Below are 24,848 nucleotides of genomic sequence, written 5' to 3' on the forward strand. Positions count from 1 at the left end.
GCAGTACATCTTTTGATGGATTATAGTGGAGTGTTAAAATTTGTGTTTTGGATACATTAATTTTATAACCCGAAAGACATCCATACTTTTCTAGAAGATTAATCAATGCCGATAGTGATTTATTTGGTTGTTCAAGGGAGGTTATTACATCGTGTGCAAAAAGCCCTATTTTGTGTTCCTCTCCCTTTATTACCACTCCTTTAATGTCTTTTTCTTGCCGTATTGCCTGCGCCAAAGGTTCTATAAAAAGGTCAAACAGTGGCTGACAGACAGCACCCTTGTCTTGTTGATCTCTATATACTTAATTTGTCGGTCATGCTTCCATTAATTTTGATTCTTGCAGTGGGGTGTTGATATAATGTTCTTATACACTGTATTGATTCATTACTAAATCCAAATTGTTCTAGCGTTTTATATAAAAATTCACAATTTACTGAAACAAAAGCTTTTTCTGGATCAACACTTACAAGTATGGTACTTTGTTTTTTCTGTTGTACTTGTTCTTCTACAGGTCCTTCTCAAAATATTAGCATATTGTGATAAAGTTCATTATTTTCCATAATGTCATGATGAAAATTTAACATTCATATATTTTAGATTCATTGCACACTAACTGAAATATTTCAGGTCTTTTATTGTCTTAATATGGATGATTTTGGCATACAGCTCATGAAAACCCAAAATTCCTATCTCACAAAATTAGCATATCATTAAAAGGGTCTCTAAACGAGCTATGAACCTAATCATCTGAATCAACGAGTTAACTCTAAACACCTGCAAAAGATTCCTGAGGCCTTTAAAACTCCCAGCCTGGTTCATCACTCAAAACCCCAATCATGGGTAAGACTGCCGACCTGACTGCTGTCCAGAAGGCCACTATTGACAACCTCAAGCAAGAGGGTAAGACACAGAAAGACATTTCTGAACGAATAGGCTGTTCCCAGAGTGCTGTATCAAGGCACCTCAGTGGGAAATCTGTGGGAAGGAAAAAGTGTGGCAGAAAACGCTGCACAACGAGAAGAGGTGACCGGACCCTGAGGAAGATTGTGGAGAAGGGCCAATTCCAGACCTTGGGGGACCTGCGGAAGCAGTGGACTGAGTCTGGAGTAGAAACATCCAGAACCACCGTGCACAGGCGTGTGCAGGGAATGGGCAACAGATGCCACATTCCCCAGGTCAAGCCACTTTTGAACCAGAAACAGCGGCAGAAGCGCCTGACCTGGGTTACAGAGAAGCAGCACTGGACTGTTGCTCAGTGGTCCAAAGTACTTTTTTCGGATGAAAGCAAATTCTGCATGTCATTCGGAAATCAAGGTGCCAAAGTCTGGAGGAAGACTGGAGAGAAGGAAATGCCTAAATGCCAGAAGTCCAGTGTCAAGTACCCACAGTCAGTGATGGTCTGGGGTGCCGTGTCAGCTGCTGTTGTTGGTCCAATGTGTTTTATCAAGGGCAGGGTCAATGCAGCTAGCTATCAGGAGATTTTGGAGCACTTCATGCTTCCATCTGCTGAAAAGCTTTATGGAGATGAAGATTTCATTTTTCAGCACGACCTGGCACCTGCTCACAGTGCCAAAACCACTGGTAAATGGTTTACTGACCATGGTATCACTGTGCTCAATTGGCCTGCCAACTCTCTTGACCTGAACCCCATAGAGAATCTGTGGGATATTGTGAAGAGAACATTGAGAGACTCAAGACCCAACACTCTGGATGAGCTAAAGGCCGCTATCGAAGCATCCTGGGCCTCCATAAGACCTCAGCAGTGCCACAGGCTGATTGCCTCCATGCCACGCCGCATTGAAGCAGTCATTTCTGCAAAAGGATTCCCGACCAAGTATTGAGTGCATAACTGTACATGATTATTTGAAGGTTGACGGTTTTTGTATTAAAAACACTTTTCTTTTATTGGTCGGATGAAATATGCTAATTTTGTGAGATAGGAATTTTGGGTTTTCATGAGCTGTATGCCAAAATCATCCGTATTAAGACAATAAAAGACCTAAAATATTTCAGTTAGTGTGCAATGAATCTAAAATATATGAATGTTAAATTTTCATCATGACACTATGGAAAATAATGAACTTTATCACAATATGCTAATATTTTGAGAAGGACCTGCACAATTGTTGACAAACACAATGTTTCAAAGTGAATATTTCAAAATACGGATGAAATGTGTTGAAACAAGGTAATAATTAAAATGCTGAGCAATGAGCCAGGAGGCCCCAAAGAATGAAAAACATTTGAACATTAGAACAAACTTCCAAGGAAACACAAATATTTCTAGTTCTACCTGCCTTCTTGTTTCAACAGGTTTGGATATCATTTATATTTAGGTCAGAATCCTTGTAGACTGAAATAAAGGGGGTTTTAGTCTAGAAAAGTTGCATTTGTGCAAAATAATAATGGATTAGAGATTAATTCTCAAAATGTCTGATCATATTTAGGGACATAAAATGTTCAGATATCAGAAAAAAAAACATTACCCACCTTCTCCAGGATAAATCAGGAAATGTATCCTTCCAAACCTTTTTGATTTCCAAGCAACACAGAGAACGATGAGGTTCACAGAGCTGTGGGTTATATCAGCATCTTTACATCACTGGAGGAAATGTTTTAGTTAAATCTGTGTCAAATTTGAAGAAATACTCCTCATTGTTTATTAGTTATGACCCTAACCTTCCTCCAACGCCTGGGCATGCTCCTGATGAGACGGTGGATGGTCTCCTGAGGGATCTCCTCCCAGACCTGGACTAAAGCATTTGCCAACTCCTGGACAGTCTGTGGTCCAACGCGACATTGGTGGATGGAGCGAGACATGATGTCCCAGATGTGCTCAATCGGATTCAGGTCTGGGGAATGGGCGGGCCAGTCCATAGCTTCAATGGCTTCATCTTGCAGGAGCTGCAGACACACTCCAGCCACATGAGGTCTAGGTCTAGGATCTTACCTCGGTACCTAATGGCAGTCAGGCTTCCTCTGGCGAGCACATGGAGGACCATGCGACCCTCCAAAGAAATGCCACCCCACACCATTACTGACCCACTACCAAACCAGTCATTCTGAAGGATGTTGCAGGCAGCAGATCGCTCTCCACGGTGTCTCCAGACTCTGTCACGTCTGTCACATGTGCTCAGTATGAACCTGCTTTCATCTGTGAAGAGCACAGGGCACCAGTGGCAAATTTGCCAATCCTGGTGTTCTCTGGCAAATGCCAAGCGACTTGCACGGTGTTGGGCTGTGAGCACAACCCCTATTTGTGGACATTGGGCCCTCATACTATCCTCATGGAGTCTGTTTCTAACCGTTTGTGCAGACACATGCACATTTGTGGCCTGCTGGAGGTCATTTTGCAGGGCTCTGGCAGTGCTCCTCCTGTTCCTCCTTGCACAAATGCGAAGGTAGCGGTCCTACTGCTGGGTTGTTGCCCTCCTACGGCCTCCTCCACTTCTCCTGGTGTACTGACCTGTCTCCTCGTAGCGCCTCCAGGCTCTGGACACTACGCTGACAGACACAGCAAACCTTCTTGCCACAGCTCGCATTGATGTGCCATCCTGGATGAGCTGCACTACCTGAGCCACTTGTGTGGGTTGTAGAGTCCGTATCATGCTACCACGAGTGTGAAAGCACCACCAACATTCAAAAGTGACCAAAACATCAGCCAGAAAGCATAGGTACTGAGAAGTGATCTGTGGTCCCCACCTGCAGAACCACTCCTTTATTGAGTGTGTCTTGCTAATCGCCAAAGATTTCCTCCTGTTGTCTTTTCCATTTACACAACATCATGTGAAATTGATTGTCAATCAGTGTTGCTTCCTAAGTGGACAGTTGGATTTCACAGAAGTTTGATTTACTTGGAGTTATATTGTGTTGCTTAAGTGTTCCCTTTATTTTTTTGAGCAGTGTGTATACAGGTCCTTCTCAAAATATTAGCATATTGTGATAAAGTTCATTATTTTCCATAATGTCATGAAAATTTAACATTCATATATTTTAGATTCATTGCACACTAACTGAAAAGTGCTGATTAATGAGAAAGTAAAAGGGATCATGTTGTACCATGGATACTGTTACACAAAGAGGTCAGGGTGGACTGAGAAAATGGTCATTCCTAAAGAAATCAAACTGATGCTGCAGAACTATGAAGATCAGAACAGGCGGAGGTCAGGTTCTTTGTAGACTGGAAGCTGCTGATTATAAAGCAAGTAAAACTGACACTGCAGCACCATGGACAGTGGCACTAGAGGATGTCATGTTCAAAGTGGACAGGAAAACTGCTCCTCAATAAGAAAATCAACCTAATGCTGCAGCAGCATCAACAGTGGCATAAGCTGCGGTCAGATGCTGGTTAGTTTACTGATTAATAATAAAGGGTTGGTCGGGGGAGAACAAGGTGAGGGTCAATGCAAGACAAGTCAAGTTTATTTGTATGGCAAATTTGAGCAACAAGACAATTAAAAGTGCTTTACATGATGATAAAAGTACACTCTTCACCAACATAGAAGACAACACAACGATGGGGTCTGTAGAGATGGAGAAGCACCTGGTAGACAAACAACCATACAGACTCAAACACACTCATACCTAAACACCGTTTTAGAGTGTTGCATATTCAGTTCAGTTTATTTATACAGCACCAATTCACAACTAGTCTCATCTCAAAGAACTTTCCACACAAACCTGTCAAATTCATTTCCAATTAGACAAGAAATCAGAATAAACTAGATTCATATGAAGATAATTCAATCATGAAGAGATCAGTTTCAATAATGATCCAACCTGATCCTCAATGGAGCCTAGCCAAACGCATCAAGACCTTGACTTTGATTTTGTTATTTATTACCTGATCAAATATATTTTTCTAATCAATGTTTGAAAAAAAAACAAAAAAAAAACTACTCACTTTTTTATTTAGATACTGGTTAAGTATCAATGGTTCTCTACCAGGCCAGTGTTCACCCAGTCACTTCATTGTCCACTCTGTCCTCTCCAGGTTTTAGGAAACAAACTATTTTCATAGGTTAAAAATCCTGTGATTTATTTATGAGAAAACTGCTCTCAAATACTTTTAGTTGGAAGATTAAATACAGGTCCTTCTCAAAATATTAGCATATTGAGATAAAGTTCATTATTTTCCATAATGTCATGATGAAAATTTAACATTAATATATTTTAGATTCATTGCACACTAACTGAAATATTTCAGGTCTTTTATTGTCTTAATACAGATGATTTTGGCATACAGATCATGAAAACCCAAAATTCCTATCTCACAAAATTAGCATATTTCATCCGACCAATAAAAGAAAAGTGTTTTTAATACAAAAAACGTCAACCTTCAAATAATCATGTACAGTTATGCACTCAATACTTGGTCGGGAATCCTTTAGCAGAAATGACTGCTTCAATGCAGCGTGGCATGGAGGCAATCAGCCTGTGGCACTGCTGAGGTCTTATGGAGGCCCAGGATGCTTCGATAGCGGCCTTTAGCTCATCCAGAGTGTTGGGTCTTGAGTCTCTCAACGTTCTCTTCACAATATCCCACAGATTCTCTATGGGGTTCAGGTCAGGAGAGTTGGCAGGCCAATTGAGCACAGTGATACCATGGTCAGTAAACCATTTACCAGTGGTTTTGGCACTGTGAGCAGGTGCCAGGTCGTGCTGAAAAATGAAATCTTCATCTCCATAAAGCTTTTCAGCAGATGGAAGCATGAAGTGCTCCAAAATCTCCTGATAGCTAGATGCATTGACCCTGCCCTTGATAAAACACAGTGGACCAACACCAGCAGCTGACACGGCACCCCAGACCATCACTGACTGTGGGTACTTGACACTGGACGTCTGGCATTTTGGCATTTCCTTCTCCCCAGTCTTCCTCCAGACTCTGGCACCTTGATTTCCGAATGACATGCAGAATTTGCTTTCATCCGAAAAAAGTACTTTGGACCACTGAGCAACAGTCCAGTGCTGCTTCTCTGTAGCCCAGTTCAGGCGCTTCTGCCGCTGTTTCTGGTTCAAAAGTGGCTTGACCTGGGGAATGCGGCACCTGTAGCCCATTTCCTGCACACGCCTGTGCACGGTGGCTCTGGATGTTTCTACTCCAGACTCAGTCCACTGCTTCCGCAGGTCCCCCAAGGTCTGGAATCGGCCCTTCTCCACAATCTTCCTCAGGGTCCGGTCACCTCTTCTCGTTGTGCAGCGTGTTCTGCCACACTTTTTCCTTCCCACAGACTTCCCACTGAGGTGCCTTGATACAGCACTCTGGGAACAGCCTATTCGTTCAGAAATTTATTTCTGTGTCTTACCCTCTGTGTCAATAGTGGCCTTCTGGACAGCAGTCAGGTCGGCAGTCTTACCCATGATTGGGGTTTTGAGTGATGAACCAGGCTGGGAGTTTTAAAGGCCTCAGGAATCTTTTGCAGGTGTTTAGAGTTAACTCGTTGATTCAGATGATTAGGTTCATAGCTCGTTTAGAGACCCTTTTAATGATATGCTAATTTTGTGAGATAGGAATTTTGGGTTTTCATGAGCTGTATGCCAAAATCATCCGTATTAAGACAATAAAAGACCTGAAATATTTCAGTTAGTGTGCAATGAATCTAAAATATATTAATGTAAAATTTTCATCATGACATTATGGAAAATAATGAACTTTATCACAATATGCTAATATTTTGAGAAGGACCTGTATATTCAGAGTCAGATTGTATATAGAAAAGAAGGTGGAACTATTGGATATATTAAAGAAGGAATAATTTTTTGCAGTTATTTCATCATTATTTAAAAAAAAAACTTTTTCCATTATTCAACACATATGATAAGAAGGGGGAAAATACCAGGGTGGACATATCTTATTTTCTTGTATATTATCTGCTTAAAGTGAATCATTGAAAAAAGGAGCTGAAGATCGACTTAATAGAATCAATATGGAATTAAACAGACATTTGGAAGTCTAAACGCCACTTTACTGTGATATTAATTGTTCCGCAACAAGAAGCCCAACAGATTTATTTTTACAAGTGGAGCAGGCACAAGACATGCTGCACCGCCCCATCCACCCAACCGCAGCCCAGAAAAGTCAAAGTTCCTTAAAACATTCATTCATATACAATTTATTGATCTTCAGCTTAATTCAATTCAACCTTGCTTTTATAGCTCCTTTTAAAACCAAGACATAAACACAAAGATACTGCAGTAAGACTAATTAATAAAGGAGTCAGGAAACATTAAAACAATTTCTTTTGAAGTAAGACTAATTTGCTAAGAAAATATAAAACAACCATAATTAAAGTAAAAAATAGGACAAAAAGTTAAAAATTGAAAAATAAGGTACAGTGATTTTTTTCAGCTACTAACCAACAGTCTTTACATATTATTAATGAAAAGGTATGACTTCGTGGCAGAGCTTTGTCATTAATGAAGCAGGTAGGGTAAAGAGAGCTCTATAAACTATAACCAATAATCGTGCCACATCTGCCATTTGTGACTTTTATAGACTTAAGACAAATTCCATGTACAAGTGCAACTTTAACAGTTTTAAAGAAGTTTGTCAAAGTGGAGTTTGGTGTTTTGTTGCTTCTGAGGCAAAAGAAGGGAAAAGACAGCTCCTGGTTGGATTAAAACCCTCGTTTTGAACAATAAACTTTCACTTTAAAACTGTATTATAATCTTTACTGAGGAAAGCTTGGGATATTCACAGATAATCATAAAACAAGTCTGAAAGACATCCAACACAGAGCAGCAACATAAATCAAATGGTGTAAACGGGTCAAATATTACATTGAATGAAGGATTTACTCCATGTTTCATCACAGATTGCTGTAAACAGACACTAATGATATGAAATTTATTACAGCTAAAGCTAACAGAATGTTTTGATGTAACTGCATGGTTAACAAATGTTGTTGTGCAATAATATGCTGATGTTATTTTATATTTAATTAAATAACCAGCCTTTTATGTATTGTCCTGTGAATACCAGCTGAATATTGATATATTAGAACAATAGATGAAAGAGTGATTCGAGCACTGGCATTACTGAACAGCAAACACATATGGAATCAATTCACCGCACCTTCTCTTCAAAATGTAAGAATTTAACAAAAAAACAACTCTAAGTTAAAATATGTCAATTAAAATAGATTACAACTATTCAACTAAAACTACCAAACAAAATAAAGGAATACAGAAACTAATGAAACTATATACAAATAAAAGATAAAAGGGGACCAATAAAATTGATGCAATGATGTCATAGTTCAGTGTTGATATTTAGGTTTAAGAACCAGAATTTATTTTGAGGAATCTGGAAATGAGGTCAAATTAGTTTTAAAAGTAATTAAGAGCAACAACTGGTATATGTTCAAACAACCAGTCACAACACAAAACAGAAGGTAAGTAAAACATTATTTTAATAAAATAATTTTCAAAAGAATAATTTCCCAAATTAGAAATCTATAACCTTTTGGGACAATTGATTTTCAATGGTATGTAATTATTCTTCAGCACATGGTTGAACAGAGTTATTACCGCTTAAAATGGAAGTGAGAAACTTTATTTGAAGACGCCAGGGGGCGAACCGCCAATGGACGGATAAAGAGATGTGGTGATTAACATCTAGGTCACCAGCTGCTAAGACAAAAAAAATACCTTATTCAATAATTGTATACGTTATTTTAAATACCATACAATACAAATATTAATGTGGATACAAGCATTGATGGTGCGTTATCCAACGATTACGGAGCGAATGAGACAAGCTCTGTTGTAAACAAAGCTGTATACCATGTTTATAAGCAAGGCTATTAGCCTGTTAGCCGCTAGCAAAGACAACCTTTAGCATGTTTTAAGCAGTAATGGAACACATTTTTAGCAGGTTAGTTCAAAGCGATTAAACAAAACACAGATAAAATGGAGCAAAATCCCATTACTGGACCATCACTGTTTAAAACATCTCATTGAAATAATGTTTGTTTCAACTTTAAAACACAGAACAAATAAAACTAGCCTTAAGGCTTAGAGGCCTGTTCAGATTAGCTTCACCAGGTAGCCTCATACCACCACAAACAAAAGCTAAACACAATGAAATTAACAATATTTAGGTTGTTTTATCCTAAACTAATTTTCTTTAACGAGACACTGCCTCTTAAGTGGACTGTTCTGATGAACAGAAGTCAAGGACATTCTAAGGGCGTTAAGTTGCCCTGTCAGCCCATGAGTCTCACCTTAGATGGCAGTCCAGAACCATGCCCAGGTACTTCTAGCATTAGTCTCAATTTGATCTCCATCGATGATGGTTGGGGAGAATGACTGAAGCTTCCTGAAGTCAATAGCAACTTGAATTCTTTGCACCAATTAGTGAAAAGGCCTGAACTAGTCCATGCTCCTCTCCTTTGTCGTCTAAAAGGGCCGTGTTGTCAGCATATTTAATTAAATGTCTATTAGGGAAAGTGCTTTTGCAGGAGTTTGTGTACAAGGTGAATAACAATGAAGATAAAGCACATCCATGTGGAGAGCTTTGCTGGTAATTGTTTTGTCAGAGAGTGTTGAACCTGCTGGACTCTACCTGTTAAAAAGCCTGTAATCCATAAAACCAACCTATGTGCGATGAAACACTCTCATTTAAATCTGTTAAAACCCTAGGATGAATGGTGGCCCTGGCAAACATAACTAGCAATGGGTTTGTCTTTTCTGTAAATTCTATCATCCTGGTTTAGATTTGACTTGAAGGTAAAGTTTTTACCACATTCATCACAACCAAAAGGTTTCTCTCCAGTTTGGATTCTTGCGTTTGTTTTATTGTGACTTGAAACCAAAACAGTCCACATAAAGATCTTAACCAAAGGGTTTATTTCCAGTGTGAATTCTCATGTGCGTGTTTAATAGTGACTTGGTGATAAATCTTTTTCCACATGCGTCACAACTAAAAGGTTTGTCTCCTGTGTGAATTCTCATGTGTGTGTTTAATAGTGACTTGGTGATAAATCTTTTTCCACATGCGTCACAACTAAAAGGTTTGTCTCCTGTGTGAATTCTCATGTGTGTGTTTAATAGTGACTTGGTGATAAATCTTTTTCCACATGCGTCACAACTAAAAGGTTTGTCTCCTGTGTGAATTCTCATGTGTGTGTTTAAAGATGACTTGCAGGCAAATCTTTTTCCACATGCATCACAACTGAAAGGTTTGTCTCCTGTGTGAATTCTCATGTGTCTGTTTAAAGATGACTTGCAGGCAAATCTTTTTCCACATGCATCACAACTAAAAGGTTTGTCTCCTGTGTGAATGCTCATGTGTGTGTTTAAATGTAACTTGTAGACAAATCTTCTTCCACAAGCATCACAACTAAAAGGTTTGTCTCCTGTGTGAATTCTCATGTGTCTGTTTAAATCTGACTTGGAGACAAATCTTTTTCCACATGCATCACAACTAAAAGGTTTGTCTCCTGTGTGAATTCTCATGTGGTTGTTTAAATCTGACTTGGAGACAAATCTTTTTCCACATGCATCACAACTAAAAGGTTTGTCTCCTGTGTGGATTCTCATGTGTCTGTTTAAATCTGACTTGGAGGCAAATCTTCTTCCACATGCATCACAACTAAAAGGTTTGTCTCCTGTGTGGATTCTCATGTGTGTGTTTAAATGTGACTTGTAGACAAATCTTCTTCCGCATGCATCACAACTAAAAGGTTTATCTCCTGTGTGAATTCTCATGTGTTTGTTTAAATCTGACTTGGAGGTAAATCTTCTTCCACATGCATCACAACTAAAAGGTTTGTCTCCTGTGTGGACCTTTGTGTGCCTTTTGAGATCTCGTTTCAAGTTAAAACTTTTACCACATTCACCACAGTTAAAATCTTTACTACCCATCTGAAACTTCGTCAGTGAATCTATGTTTTTCTTTTCTCTGAAACATGTCTCATTACCAGAACAATCTGAAGATGTTAATCTTGGATGACATGTCATGTGACTCTGAAGAGAGCGTCTGTTAGCAAATTTTCCTCCACACTCAGAGCAGCTCAAAGATTTGTTAACAGTATTTCTGTCTGATCCTGGAGTCCTGCTCTCCTTCCAATCCTCCTCACTGTCTTCAGTTTCAGAGTCTGATAAGTGTTTAAGCTCAGATTCATGATGCTTCACATCACCATCCTCTTCATCATCCTCACTGTCTTCAGTTTCAGAGTCTGATAAGTGTTTAAGCTCAGATTCATGATGCTTCACATCATCATCCTCTTCATCATCTTCACTATCTTCAGTTTCAGAATAGTTGGAAGAGCCTCCATGAGTATTTAGATCTGGGTTCCTGCTGGATTCTGATGTTCCACAGTCCTCTTCTTTAATTTCTGCTGTTATCTGGTCACCTGAGCTCCTGCTTGGAAGATCTCTGTCTTCTGTCTGGTGTTGATGAAGCTGAGAGAGCAGAGGTTTCTCTTCATCCTCTTCACTCTTCATATGAACAACAGTTACTGGAAACCTGGTATCATCAGTCTCCTCCTTCACATTCAGTTGCTCTCCATCCTGGCTCGCCCAGATTTTTTCACTTTCCTCCTTTATGTGGAGGAGCTGCAACTCCTGCTGGTCCATATCAGGACTCTGTTCTTCAGGAGCCTCTTCTTTAACATCTGCAGACATCATTGAAACACATTACATGCATTATGAACAACTTTACCTTGACAATGTTACAAAGATGATAAAGATTAAAACTAGAGAAAAGAATCTGATAAATATTATCAGTGAACAGTACAGTAGGTAAAATCAGAAAGGCCACAATGGTGTGATAACCTGGACTGTAAATATATTGGTTTCACGGTGTTATGGTTTAACACTAGAACTCCCAGGGCCGTCAATTTGACGGTTTTGAAAGTTTGACATGACATAACTCTGGTTTATTAAAACTCTTATCTTCCTGGCATCCTGACTTTTTCTAAACCTGTCTTGTGTATTCCTATGTCTCTATTTAAAGATCTATCATTTACATTGATATTTTTTCCCCGCGGCTGAGAATACGCGCAAGCGTTGCCTAGCAACCGCCACTCTAGAACGCAGTCTGAGAAGGAGATTGTTGGCATCCTACAAATAGCTTCTAGAAGGATGTTTTCTGCTCAAGAGGCATTGGAGATGCTTCAAAAATTAGATGATCGTGATTCTGGGGTCGAGAGGGATTCTGACGGTTCTTGGTCAGCATTCAGTTCAGTGACAGCGGGTCAGAAAGTGAGCCTCCCCACGGCTAAAAAACACGAGTCGTCCCGTTAGCAGGAGGTTGTGGCGCATTATTTCAAGGTAGTAAAAGACTTGCCTATGTAACGATTTTATCATTTTAGGCTATAGTTTACAGATTAGTAAACTAATAATATATAAACTATAGCAACAGTGCCACAATCAGTGCAGGTTCAGAGACAGGGAGACGAGCCAGGTGATCAGTGTCGAGCTATAAACCCAGCAATCCAGTTGGCAGGAGATAAACTAGAGATCAAGGTACTGATGATGGACAAAGAAGTAAACAATAAGTTAGGTCATAGATATAGTAACCCAGGAACAACAATCTATTCTGCGCCTAACTGCGTTTTCATCACAAGACGAGCGCACACCTGGGAAGGAGGAGGAAATAGGAAAGGATGGCGCTGTGTGGACAGTAGTAGGGGAGGAAGAAAGTAGAGGGAGGCGTCAGAGCTAGAACGTATAGACAGAGCGCCAGATCCAAGATGCCCAGACCACGTTCCTCTGCTTGGAGATGATTCCTCCTGGGACATGAGTGTGGATGAGCTGAAGGCATTTTTAGTGCTAGTTTATGTCCGCGGAGTGAAAGGGGGGCGTAACATTTCTAGAATTGCGGCGCTCAAGGTGGCAGCAGGTTGAAGTGATGAGTTGAAAAGGAGACGCCGTGAATGCAGAGGAGGAGCAAAGAGAGAGAAAGAGGAAGTTCAAACCATCTCTTCCGTCGATTATGATGGCCAATGTGAGATTGTTGGGGAACAAGTTGGATGAACTCCAAGCCCTACAAAGGACCCAGCCAGAGTACCGGGAATGCAGTATTATGTGTTTTACTGAGACATGGCTGCAGGATCATATCCCCGACTCCAGCGTCTCTCTGCCGGGCTTTTTAACCATATGAGCAGACAGAGATTTAAAGAGCAGCGGCAAATGTAAAGGAGGTGGACTGGCAGTACTTGTGAACAACAGGTGGTGTCATTCAGGACATGTTACTGTGAAGTGTCATCTCTGCAGTCCAGATATTGAACTGTTGGCAGCAAGTTTTCATCCATATTATTTACCCAGAGAGTTCACCAGTGTTATTTTGGCAACAGTTTACGTTCCACCTTCCGCTGTTGCCGACACTGCCTGTGATGCCATCAGCTCAGTTATTGCTAAGCTACAGACACAAAACCTCAATGCTTTTGTGGCAATTTCTGGTGATTTTAACCATGCTTCACTCTCTGCTACACTTCCAACGTTTCAACAGTTTGTCAGCTGCTCTACCAGAGAAAACAAAACATTGGATTTGTTTTATCCAAATGTCAAGGACTCATACATCTCTACAGCAAGACCGCCTCTAGGCAAATCAGATCACAATCTTGTTTTCTCTGCTCAAAATATAAGACCCTTGTTCAGAGGCAACCTGTAATAAAGAGGACTGTGAGAAAATGGTCACAGGAAGCTGAAGAAGCTCTGCAAGGTTGCTTTGAGGCTACAGACTGGGACGCACTGTGCCAGTCACATGGAGAGGACATCCATGCCATGACTGAGTGTGTAACAGACTATATAAACTTCTGTGTGGATAACATCATCCCCACCAGAACCGTGAGATGCTTCCCCAATAACAAACCTTGGATCACCAGTGACCTGAAGGACCTGCTTAACAAGAAAAAAAGAGCCTTCAGAGAGGGAGACAGGAATTATTGAGGAGTTTACAGAAGCAACTTAAAGTCAAGATAAGAGACAGCAAGGAGGTGTACAAGAAGAAGCTAGAGAGCAAGCTCCAGCAAAACAATATCAGAGATGTGTGGACAGGGATGAAGAAGATCACAAGCTTTAAGCAGAAGGATGATCAGACCAATGAATGTCTGGACAGAGCCAATGAACTGAACACATTCTTCAATAGGTTCAGTTCAGAAACAAGCTTCGCATCCTCCTCTCCTGCTCACAGCCAAACAGACATTCCACCTTCCTTTGACCCACAAGACCTACAGCTGTCCAGTAACACCTCACATTTTTTATCCTCCACCTCAGCCCTAGACCCTTCTGCTTCTACATGTTTGCCTTCAAGCATATCAGAAGATGCTGATACTTCCTTTGCTTCCCCCTTCCACCTGTGTGTCTCAAGAAGTCAAGTGAAGATGCAACTGGAGAGACTGAATCGGAATAAGGCTGCAGGTCCAGATCATGTCAGCCCTAGAGTCCTGAAGGCCTGTGCAGAGGAGCTCTGTGGGATTCTGCAGCACCTCTTCAACCTTAGCCTGGCCCAGAAGAAGGTTCCGGTGCTGTGGAAGACCTCCTGTCTTATTCCGGTACCAAAGAAAACTCACCCATCAGTCCTCAGTGACTATAGACCTGTTGCCCTGACATCCCACATCATGAAGGTCCTAGAGAGACTCCTGTTGGCCCACCTGAGTAAGCAAACAGTAAACCATCAGGACCCCCTTCAGTTTGCTTATCGCTGTGGAGTTGGAGTTGAAGATGCCATCATACACCTGCTTCAACAAACCCACTGTCATCTGGACATAGCCAACAGTACTGTGAGGATCATGTTCTTTGATTTCTCCAGTAAATTTAACACAATCTAACCTGATTTGCTTTGTCAGAAACTCCAGAAGACTCAGGTGGAGCCTCAACAATCTCCTGGATTAAAGACTACCTGACAAACAGACCACAGTTTGTGAGACTGAAGGGTTATGAGTCTAACCAGGTAGTCAGCAGCACAGGAGCACCACAGGGGACTGTACTCTCACCATTCCTTTTCACTCTGTACACCTCAGACTTCCAGTACAAGACAGACTCCTGTCATCTGCAGAAATACTCGGATGATTCTGCAGTTGTGGGGTGGATCAGAGATGGACAAGAAGCTGAGTACAGGAAGGTGGTGGACCACTTTGTGAAACAATCATCTCATCTTGAACGTGACTAAAACAAAGGAGATGATTGTAGATTTTAAGAGAAACAGGAATAAGTCAAAAACTATTTCTATCATGGGAGAAGAGGTGGAGGTGGTGGAGGAGTATAAATACCTCGGTGTTCACCTGGACAACAGACTAGAGTGGAGATGCAACTGTGAAGCCATCTACAAGAAGGGACAGAGCAGACAGTACTTCTTGAGGAAGCTTAAGTCCTTTGGTGTTTGCAGCAAGATGCTGCATATCTTCTATAAGAGTGTGATCTCTTCTGCCATCATCTGCTGGGGTAGCAGCATCAGAGCCAGCGACTGGAAAAAACTCAACAAGCTGATAAAGAAGGCTGGCTCTGTTCTGGGGACTCCTCTGGAACCTCTGGAGATCATTGTACAAAGAAGGATTCTTCATAAAATGAAGAACATTATGGAGAACCCTGAGCATCCTCTTCATGAGACTGTCCTACAACAACAGAGTGTCTTCAGTCAGAGGCTTCTTCAGATCTGCTGTAAGACGGAGCGCTACAGGAGATCCTTCCTGCCCACAGCCATCAGCATCTACAACGGCTCTTTAAAGAAACCTTCATAATGTGCTACAACATTTAATTTCCCTTTGGGATTTATAAAGTATTTTTGAATTTTGAATTGAATTGGAACATGGAGCTGTCCAGCTTTTGCTCAGATTAGTAAAGCTTTTTTTTTTTTTAAATGTACCCACTACTCTGTATTATTTTTCAGTACTATATATAAATAACAATAAAACATAATAGGTTTTGATCAAATGCTATTATTAATTCTTGTCAAAACCATCATTTTATAGCGTGCAAGAAAACCTTTAGCATTCTGACCAATGTAATGTGATGACATCATCACCGCCTCGCATCCAGAATGCTTGCCGTCAAATTGACGGGCTTGGGAGTTCTAGTGTTAATTACCATATTCTAAAACACAAATGTATATAGTGATTTAAATGCTTTATTTTAAAGCTGAAAAAGAATAGTTATTACATTGTTGATAAAAATACCGTATGTTTATTATTTTGTACATAATATATAAAGCTTTTTTTGTTATTTTTGAGGATTTTCAATTAGTTTGGATGCTTTTATTAGAAGCTTCATGCTTTTGATTGGTTATGATTTTAATCAGATTTTCTTGAATCTCTTTACTCCTGCCTTACAGGTACATGTTTTCATCATGCTGAGCTGTGCTTTACATTAGACTATAACTGCGTTATCTAACCTCTTATCCAACCAGGTCCCTGAACAACTGACCATTAACAGAGTTTATCTACAGCCACTTCAGTGACATATTTCTTCCTGATTGGGAATAATACTCTCCTCCATTCGAGGATCTCTTTTGGAAACTAGTCAATGACGCTGAAGTTCGTTCCCCGTAGCTCTCTACCCCGACTCCTGACCTGCTCTTTCTGCTTGTAGTGCCTGAATTTCGCTACAAATGGCCGAGGCCGGTTGTTGTCAGGCTTCTTACCTCCGAGCCAGTTAACACAATGGAATGTGATGTTTTTAACCTCGTCACTTGGGAGTTTTAGCTGACTTTGGAGAAATACCCAGATAATGGATTCAGTGTCCTCCTATACCCGTTCTGGGATGTTGGAGAAGACTAGGCTGTCCCGCATGCCCCGAGCTTGTATATTCAGGATGGTCTCCCTCATTTCTTTGTTTCAGACAGCTGCATCATTCAATCGGTTTCTTTACCTTATCCCTCAGTATTTGTTTCTTAGCTGTGAGCAAAGCTTGAAAATTCCTTGTGGAGAACCTCCACCAGGACAAGCATCCAGGCTGGGTAGCTTCTTGCCAATAGAGTCAAGGACATCAGCATAGCTTTTCTCTGAAGAGATATTGGCAGCGTTGGCCGAGTATTCTGAATGGGGGTATCTTGATGCTGGTGTGGTCATGGATGCAGATTTTTGTGTTTTGCCCATTACTATGTTGTCAAAACATTTTATATTTTAAACGTTTCTATGTTGGGCTTCAATTTACTGGCTTGTTTTACTTGAGTTATTACTTGCGCACAGCTCTCACGAGATCTCAGCCACTCATCATGTCCTCACGTCCATGCTTCTCACTTAATACTTCCAATTATTAAGTGCAAGCAGCCAAACAATCACATTTTCATAGTTTATTCTGAATAGCTAAACACGGTGGGTGATTTTGGATATGAATGATACATTATATATTAATTATGATTGTTAAATTCTATTTTTTTCTAAATATTCATAATCAAATAATCATAATTTCACAACATCCCATTCAAACAAACACACAAACACACACACACACAAGGCCAGTACATCCATACATCGATGTGGAACCTTGGGAATAAGCGCCTCTTGCCCAAGGGGTTATCTACCTGTAGAAGGTCTGGAGCTGGAATTAAATATCAGGATAAATACTATCCCCAGCGTGTGCATCAACTCTAGACTAACAGTTTCCCGACAAAGCTGGTTGCCTTTTAGCCACTAAATGTCACAGCAAGACAGAGAAAGACTAGAGGGGCTTGATTTCTGACGGCCGCCTCAACTGAAAGAAAGAAGACCTGTGAGCCAAGCTTTGACAAATTGATTGAAACTTTATTAATCCTCAAAGGGGAAATTCATTTATCCCAGCATAAAATACACCCATAAAAACAAACAATATGCACTAATAAAAGTCCAAAAGACACACACAGAACCCCACTCCAACATGGGGCTGGTGAACAAACTGCAGAGGCTTCTGGGCTGCACACACCCGTGTCCTCAGGTGCACCAGAACCAGCCTCTCTCTGACCTTCATAATGTGAGAGGTCAGAGCTATGGGTCTATAGTCATGAAGTCCTTTAGGATTGGCACTGGGACCAGACATGATGTTTTCCATAGCTCTGGAAATCTTTGTTGCTTCAGGCTCATAGCAAAGGGGTACTGCAGCACTCCACTCAGCTGACCCGCACAAGCCTTCAGAACCCTTGGGCTGATACCGTCAGGACCAGGAGATTTCCTAGGGTGAAGCTTTTAAAGATCTCTACGCACCTGGTCAACAGAGATATCAAAGCTACATACAGAAGATAAATGAGGAGGGGGAGTCAGACCCAGGACCTTCGGGCTACCGCTGAGAGGTAGTTGATGTAACAACGGAGCAGAATTAAAGCTGCTACTGGGGTGGGACATTCAAACCTGTTTTAATTTTTAGCCCGTGGTTCATTTTTACTCAACTAAAACTGAATTAATGACACTTTTTTAGCCTGTAAATACATTTTGTTGTGAACTTTGAGTCTGTAGGAGAGCAGAATAGTTTAATTTAGTCTCTCCAGGTGCTGCGTGGATATCTTTATATTCTGTTTGCGTCGTATTTTTCTGGCAGTTTCAGCTCAGGAAACGTCTCATTTCTTCCTCCTTTTTGTGAAGCAAATCTGAAGCACTCTGTCAATGCCAACGTGACAGCCAATAACTCTCTGTCTCCCATGTCGTAATTCTGCTCAGCCTGTGACAGAGTCCTTGAAAAGAAGGCACATGGGTGAACACGATCATCCTCACCTCTTTGGCTTAATACGGCTCCGACCCCAGTGCTTGAGGCATCCACCTCCACGATAAACTGTCTTTCTGGGTCAGGAGACTGTAACACTGGAGCTGACATGAAGAGTTCCTTTAACCTATTGAAGGCCTTCTCTGCATCCTTATTCCACACAAATTTCACCTTGGAAGAGGTAAGAGCGTTTAGGGGAGTAGCAACCAGGCTGTGATTTCTAATAAACCTCCTATAGAAGTTAGCGAAGCCCAGAAACTCACATTTCTTTGCCTTGACGAACAACTGGTTTTGGAGAAGACGCAGGAGAACAGCTCTGACATGTTTTCTGTGGGTTTCCAGATCTTGAGAATAAATCAGTATGTCATCAAAATAAACAAATACGAATTGACCCACCATGTCTCTTAGAATGTCATTGACCAATGACTGAAAAACTGCAGGAGCGTTAGTAAGTCCAAATGGCATGACCTTGTATTCATAATGGCCAGTAGGCGTGTTGAAAGCCGTTTTCCACTCATCTCCTTCTCTGATTCGGACCAGATGATATGCATTCCTTAGATCCAGCTTAGAAAATATCTTGGCTCCCTGGATCTGATCAAAAGCTGTGTTCATGAGTGGTAAGGGATTTCTATTTTTAACTGTTATCTCATTAAGGCCTCTATAATCAATGCATGGTCTCAATGAACCATCCTTCTTCCCAACAAAAAAGAAACCAGCAACTGCAGGAGAGGAAGAGGGTTGAATGTGCCCTGCCTTTAATGCCTCATCAACATAACTCTTCATGGCCCTGTGCTCTGGACCAGACAATGAATAGGTTCTGCCTTTAGGGGGTGATGTGCCAGGAAGCAAATCAATAGCACAGTCATATGGTCTGTGGGGTGGCAGATCTGTGGCCTTGATTTTATTAAAAACCTCCTTTAAATCATGGTATTCTTGCGGTACATTGGATAAATCCGGATAGGTCTCCTCAACCTCATTCTCCACAGTGACCTCCGTAGCAGCAGACAAAAGACAGTCAGCGGAACTTCTTTTTTCTTCCAGTCGATGTGAGGGTTGTGTTTCTGCAACCAGGAGGCCCCTAGGACTACAGGAAGTTCAGGTGAATTAATGATCATGAAAGTTACTTTTTCTTGATGATTACCTCCAACTGTTAAGGTAATCTCCTCCGTCCTGAGATGTGAATTGTTCATGCTGTGACCATCCAAAGCTAGCACGTTTCTTGTGTCAGCTGACGGAATAAGTTTTATGCCGTTCTTATTTGCAAATGTTTCGTCCATGAATTCAGTATCTGCTCCTGAATCAATAAACACGGCCCCCTGGAGAGACAAAGAAGAGGTTTGAAAATGGGCAGGAAACAAGAAGAAGGAGGCAGATAGTTGACTTTGGCTCAGTAGAGACCTCCCTTCCTCTGCTGAGCCTGTCTTTTCGGTGGACACCTGAGTGCTAAATGTCCCTTCTCTCCACAATAAAAACAGAGCTTGAATCTTCTCCAACAATCTTTCTCCTCAGGGGTAATCTTGGTTCTGCCCAATTGCATGGGCTCACAATTGTCATTTTCCTCAGTGAGAGGTGACCGACTCCTTCTCTCATACCGGTGTACAGAAAGCTGAGTTAATGATGAGCGACCCTTCTCATAGCGCTTCTCCTTCCGTCTCTCTGCCAGCCGAATATCAATGCGAGCAGCCAGATCCTCGAGTTGTTTCAGGGAAGAAGGATAGTCACGGGTCGCTAGCTCATCCTTGATGTCTTTGTTTAATCCTTTCATGAATGCATCCATTTGTGCTGCCTCATTCCAACGGCTCTTTGCGGCCAACAAATGAAAGTCGATTATATAGGTTGAGACAGGCTGATCACCCTGTTGGAGGGACAATAATCCTCTTGCGGCCTCACGACTTGGAATGACCGGGTCAAAAACTCGAATGAGTTCCTTGGAAAAAGTTTCATAAAGATTACAAGATGCAGACCTGTTATGCCATTCAGCAGTTCCCCACTCTTTTGCCTTTCCTGCCAGCAGAGATATAACAAACGCCACCTTGGAATGTTCAGTGGGAAAGGATGACGGCTGAAGCTCAAAATTAATTTCACACTGAGTTAGAAAAGCTCGACATTGGTCTGAGTCTCCGCTGAACATCTCAGGCGGAGAGAGGCGTGGATCCCTTACCTCTGCGGTTGTCCGTGTTACTTGGGCGTGGTTTCTTTGTGACGGTGGAGGCTCGAGGGCAAGATTGCCAGAACGTAATGTGGAAATTATTTCCTCCATGCCGGATCCCAACCAGGAAAGGGCCTCATCAATGTGGGTGCGCCACTGTTGTGCTGGCGATGGGTCCATTTTTGGCCAGATTTTTCTGCTATGAATCAGAAAAAGGCAGACCCAAGATTCAGCCAGACACAGCACTGAAAGTTTAAAAGGTTTATTCAGCCACAGGAAAACGTCACACAGGTAACACTCCTCACAGCTTCCAGGAATCACTGCTTTTGTCTTGAGTGGAACTTGAAACCCAGAGGGGAAACCTCAGTGGGCAGCAGGCAGTGATCTCCACAGCACAGGTAAGAAGTGACTCCAGGCTGAATAATCCGAGGACAGAAACAGGGTCAACAATCGGAACAAGAGGTGTCAGGCAAGGGGCAGGCAGAGGCATAAACCAGATGCAGGAAACAAGGTCGACAACCAAAATCCAAATAGCCCGACAGGGAACAGGCAGAGGCATAAATCCAAAAGGCAAGGCAAGGTCAAGAACAATGATCAGACAGGAAGGAATGCTGGATATCTACTCACACAATGGCTTTCAAAAATCTGGCACCGTCTGCTTGTCAGAGTCAGTATATATCAGGGAAGACACAGGTGTATGGCATTCCACAGATTGTACTACACTGCAGCAGCCACCAGGTGCATCTAATCTGCCGATTGCAGCCAGGGAGACAGGGTAGAGCAGACGTGCCAGAATCATAACAGATGCACCAGACTGTTAGCTGCCAAACAGGAGACACACACAAACAAATCCTTACTCTTGATAGGAGCTGCAGTTAATGGAAACCTGGTATCAGTCTCCTCCTTCACAGTGAGCTGCTCTCCTTCCTGACTGGTCCAGAGTTCCTCCTGTTCCTCCTTTATCTGGAGGGGCTCTGGCTCCTGCTGATCCACATCAGGACTCTGTTCTTCAGGAGCCTCTTCTTTAACATCTGCTGGCAGCACTGAAACACATTACATGCATTATGAACAACTTTAACTTCATGTTTCTAAGCTGGTAAAGATTCACATTAGAGAAAAACATCTGATCAGCAGTTTAGAGAAAACTGAACCTCAAGAACTGACAGTTTAGGTCATGTGCAGAATCTCATATTTAACCCCTGAATTAAATCACTATTATATAAAACATAATTGCCTGAGTTTTGCTGTGAAGCAGATGGTTTGTGACGTAGAGATTGTTCATATGAATACAGCACAGAGACCAGAAATAAACACATTTCGTCATTTAGTGCAGTGATAAGAAAAAGGAGACATAATTTATCATAAACCAACAACTACTTGTTCCTTAAACAATCAATTCAATGTGTGAAATATGCATCAGGCGGCATTAGTGGATAGTTTCTGAGGGAAATCCATCAGAACCTATGAGATCTATTCTATTTTATGATTAGTTGTAGCTTTAATTATTAAGTATCACTTTTATATCAGTGAGCGTTATTATTCAATGATGGGAACACGTGTTACTCCATGCTTGTGGCTTTATGTTCAGAATATTTGACGTGCAAACGATAGTTTAATATGCACTGAAGGAGCTTTCTCTACATCAGCAACAAGAAGATTACAGAACAGTTTCTGGTTATTTTATTGAACTTCATATTCAGTGAGATGTTTTGTCCTAAACTAGAGGTCTGTCACCTTTACAATAAAAAGAGCAATTATTGCCCTCAGTCCAGCTACATAAAACTAATTTAAAGACACAAATCTTACATGACCTTTTGAAAAAGACAAGTTATAATTCCTGATAAATATCTACTATGTTAAAATTTGTTTTTATTATTCAAGAACCTATTTTAGTTTTAGATTCTAAAATAATGAGAAAAAAAAGAGGATGGACACATTTTCCTCTATTGGATGTTGATATTTGTGGAAAATGATGTAAAAACATCACATAGTTTCTAACCTGATGACAAGAAAAATAGATCGAAAATATATTACAAGTTCATTTAGTTAAATTCTGTTGAAGAAATTCAGTGTAATTAATTTATTAGCACACACACACATCAGATCCATTGACTTATATCGGCTCACTTCACCGCAGTTAGATGATCCTCTGTCGTTTCAAACTCTAATATTTCTGAGCTGGGCTCCAGAAGCTCCTGCTGATGTTTCACTATCCTAACAACGAGTTCTAATTCAGAGGAATAATCCACCAGCAGACTGAAAACGGCTCCTAAACTTTAACTACCATCCACACAGTTGGCATGAAGAAGGAAACATCCAAACCTAATCTGGGCTGGAAAACATCATCCATCATCTGGTGTCTCTTCCTCTGCTGCGTCCTGCCGCTGTTTGAGCTCCTGCTTCCCTCCAGTTTCTTTGACCAGATGTTCCTCAAGCTGCTGGACTTCTTTCCAGAGTTCATCAACTGCTGCTGCTGCAGCTCTCTTACAGCTTTATCAACACTCCCGCTTCTGGGCTGCTGACGAACAGGGAACAAAGGATAAATGCTGCGGAACCTCGGAAGTCGGAACTGGGACGTCGGAACTTACGTCATTTCCGGGTTGTAGCGTTCCAGTTTCCTGCTTGTTTTCGTTCGTATTCATAACAACTGTAACAGCAGCCTTACAACAATAACACTGATCTACGCGCTATTTCGTGCATATAAACAGCGTTGAAACATCTCGTCTTATAAACACTGAAAGTAGTTCGTCTACAACTGACTCATAATTCAGACTTTCGCGGAGGTTCCAGATTAAATTTCCTAATCGGAGCTCGGATATTCCGACTTCCTATTTGATGAGAATTTGTGCCTCTCTGTGTTTTTTTCTCTTTCTTCTTATAATTTTATGTGTGCCTTAAACTTCTACAACCTGGTATTTCTTTTGTATATTCATGCCACTCGTTTCTGTACAGTTTGTTCCAAATGTTTAATAAAAAAACAAAAATGCGACTTCCGAGTAGAAATGTTCTTCTTCTTTAGTTTTTAACGGCAGGTTGCATCCATCATTGTTGCACTACTACCAGCTCTTGGATTTAACTCCTCATTATTTGTTTCCTCAAATTCTATTAATCAGACCAGTATTTTTCAAAAAACGAAATATCTTTCCCCTCCATCACTATTCAACTGATAAACCACATAATCAAATTTCAGCTCTCTATTACAACCTATTTCCACACTCAATAATCTTCTTAGACTCACATATTTCTCACAATTTATAAAAACATGTTCCATCGTTTCTAAAGAATTACACCAATTAGATAAACCAGTAAGATGTTTCCCCTTCTTAAAAAGAGTGCCAATCAACAAACTATGACCAGTTCTTATTCTATTTATAATTACATCCTCCCTCCTATTTAATCCTCTCATTCTTGTAACATCAACTGTATTTTGAATCTTATCCAAATGTCTCCCTTTTATCTCATTATCTCACCTCATTTTCCATAACTTCTTATTTTCTTTCCAAACTATACTTTTACCTTCGGATTTAAACAACTTGGTTGGCTTATCAATGTCTATTTTTTAACAGTCTCCTTAGCCAACCTGTCTGCTCTTTCATTACCTAAAATACCTATATGAGCATTAGTCCATATTATTACTATATTTTTGTTTGGTTCACATAATCTACGATGAACAAAAATAATCTCATAAAGTATTGTCAAAATAAGGTGAAATCTTTCCTTGTAATCCATGCGACATTTAGTAACTGTTCACAGTTAACTCCATAAAAGTTACAATAAATATCCTTATATCCTTATGTGTAATCCATGCAATAATTATTAGAACACACAGTTGAAGCAGTGAGGAGTGAAACAAGCATGTTCTCATATTCTGGAGCTGAGAGACTGGAGAGGCCTGTGTGGAGCCACATATTATCTGCCACATATTATCTGTCTTATCTTTTGCAAAAATATAAACAAGTATATCCAAAGAAATGATGTATGATGATTTTATATTCTTTCACATGTATTGGATAAAATTAGTAGTCTTTGATTAACAAGTTAAAAGATTATGATTGAAATGTGGTTAAGAACTGAGAATTAGAGT

General features: G+C 40.8%; 2 protein-coding genes across 2 annotated transcripts in view; one reads left to right on the forward strand and one right to left on the reverse strand.

Moving 5' to 3' along the window:
- The window catches only part of LOC124861420 (zinc finger protein 260-like), a 680,754-nt gene that overhangs the window by 636,537 nt on the left and 19,369 nt on the right, over nt 1–24,848 (forward strand). The window lies entirely within an intron of this gene.
- On the reverse strand, nt 7,097–23,692 carry LOC124861446 (oocyte zinc finger protein XlCOF6-like). The gene is made up of 3 exons (XM_047355234.1): nt 23,087–23,692; nt 21,622–21,807; nt 7,097–11,618 (listed from the first exon to the last, which is right to left on the reverse strand). The coding sequence occupies exons 1-3, from the start codon at nt 23,223–23,225 to the stop codon at nt 9,835–9,837; spliced, it is 2,109 nt and encodes a 702-aa protein (XP_047211190.1). The 5' UTR covers nt 23,226–23,692; the 3' UTR covers nt 7,097–9,834.

The sequence above is a fragment of the Girardinichthys multiradiatus genome, chromosome 24 (assembly GCF_021462225.1).
Source record: "Girardinichthys multiradiatus isolate DD_20200921_A chromosome 24, DD_fGirMul_XY1, whole genome shotgun sequence".
Classification (NCBI taxonomy): Eukaryota; Metazoa; Chordata; class Actinopteri; order Cyprinodontiformes; family Goodeidae; genus Girardinichthys; species Girardinichthys multiradiatus.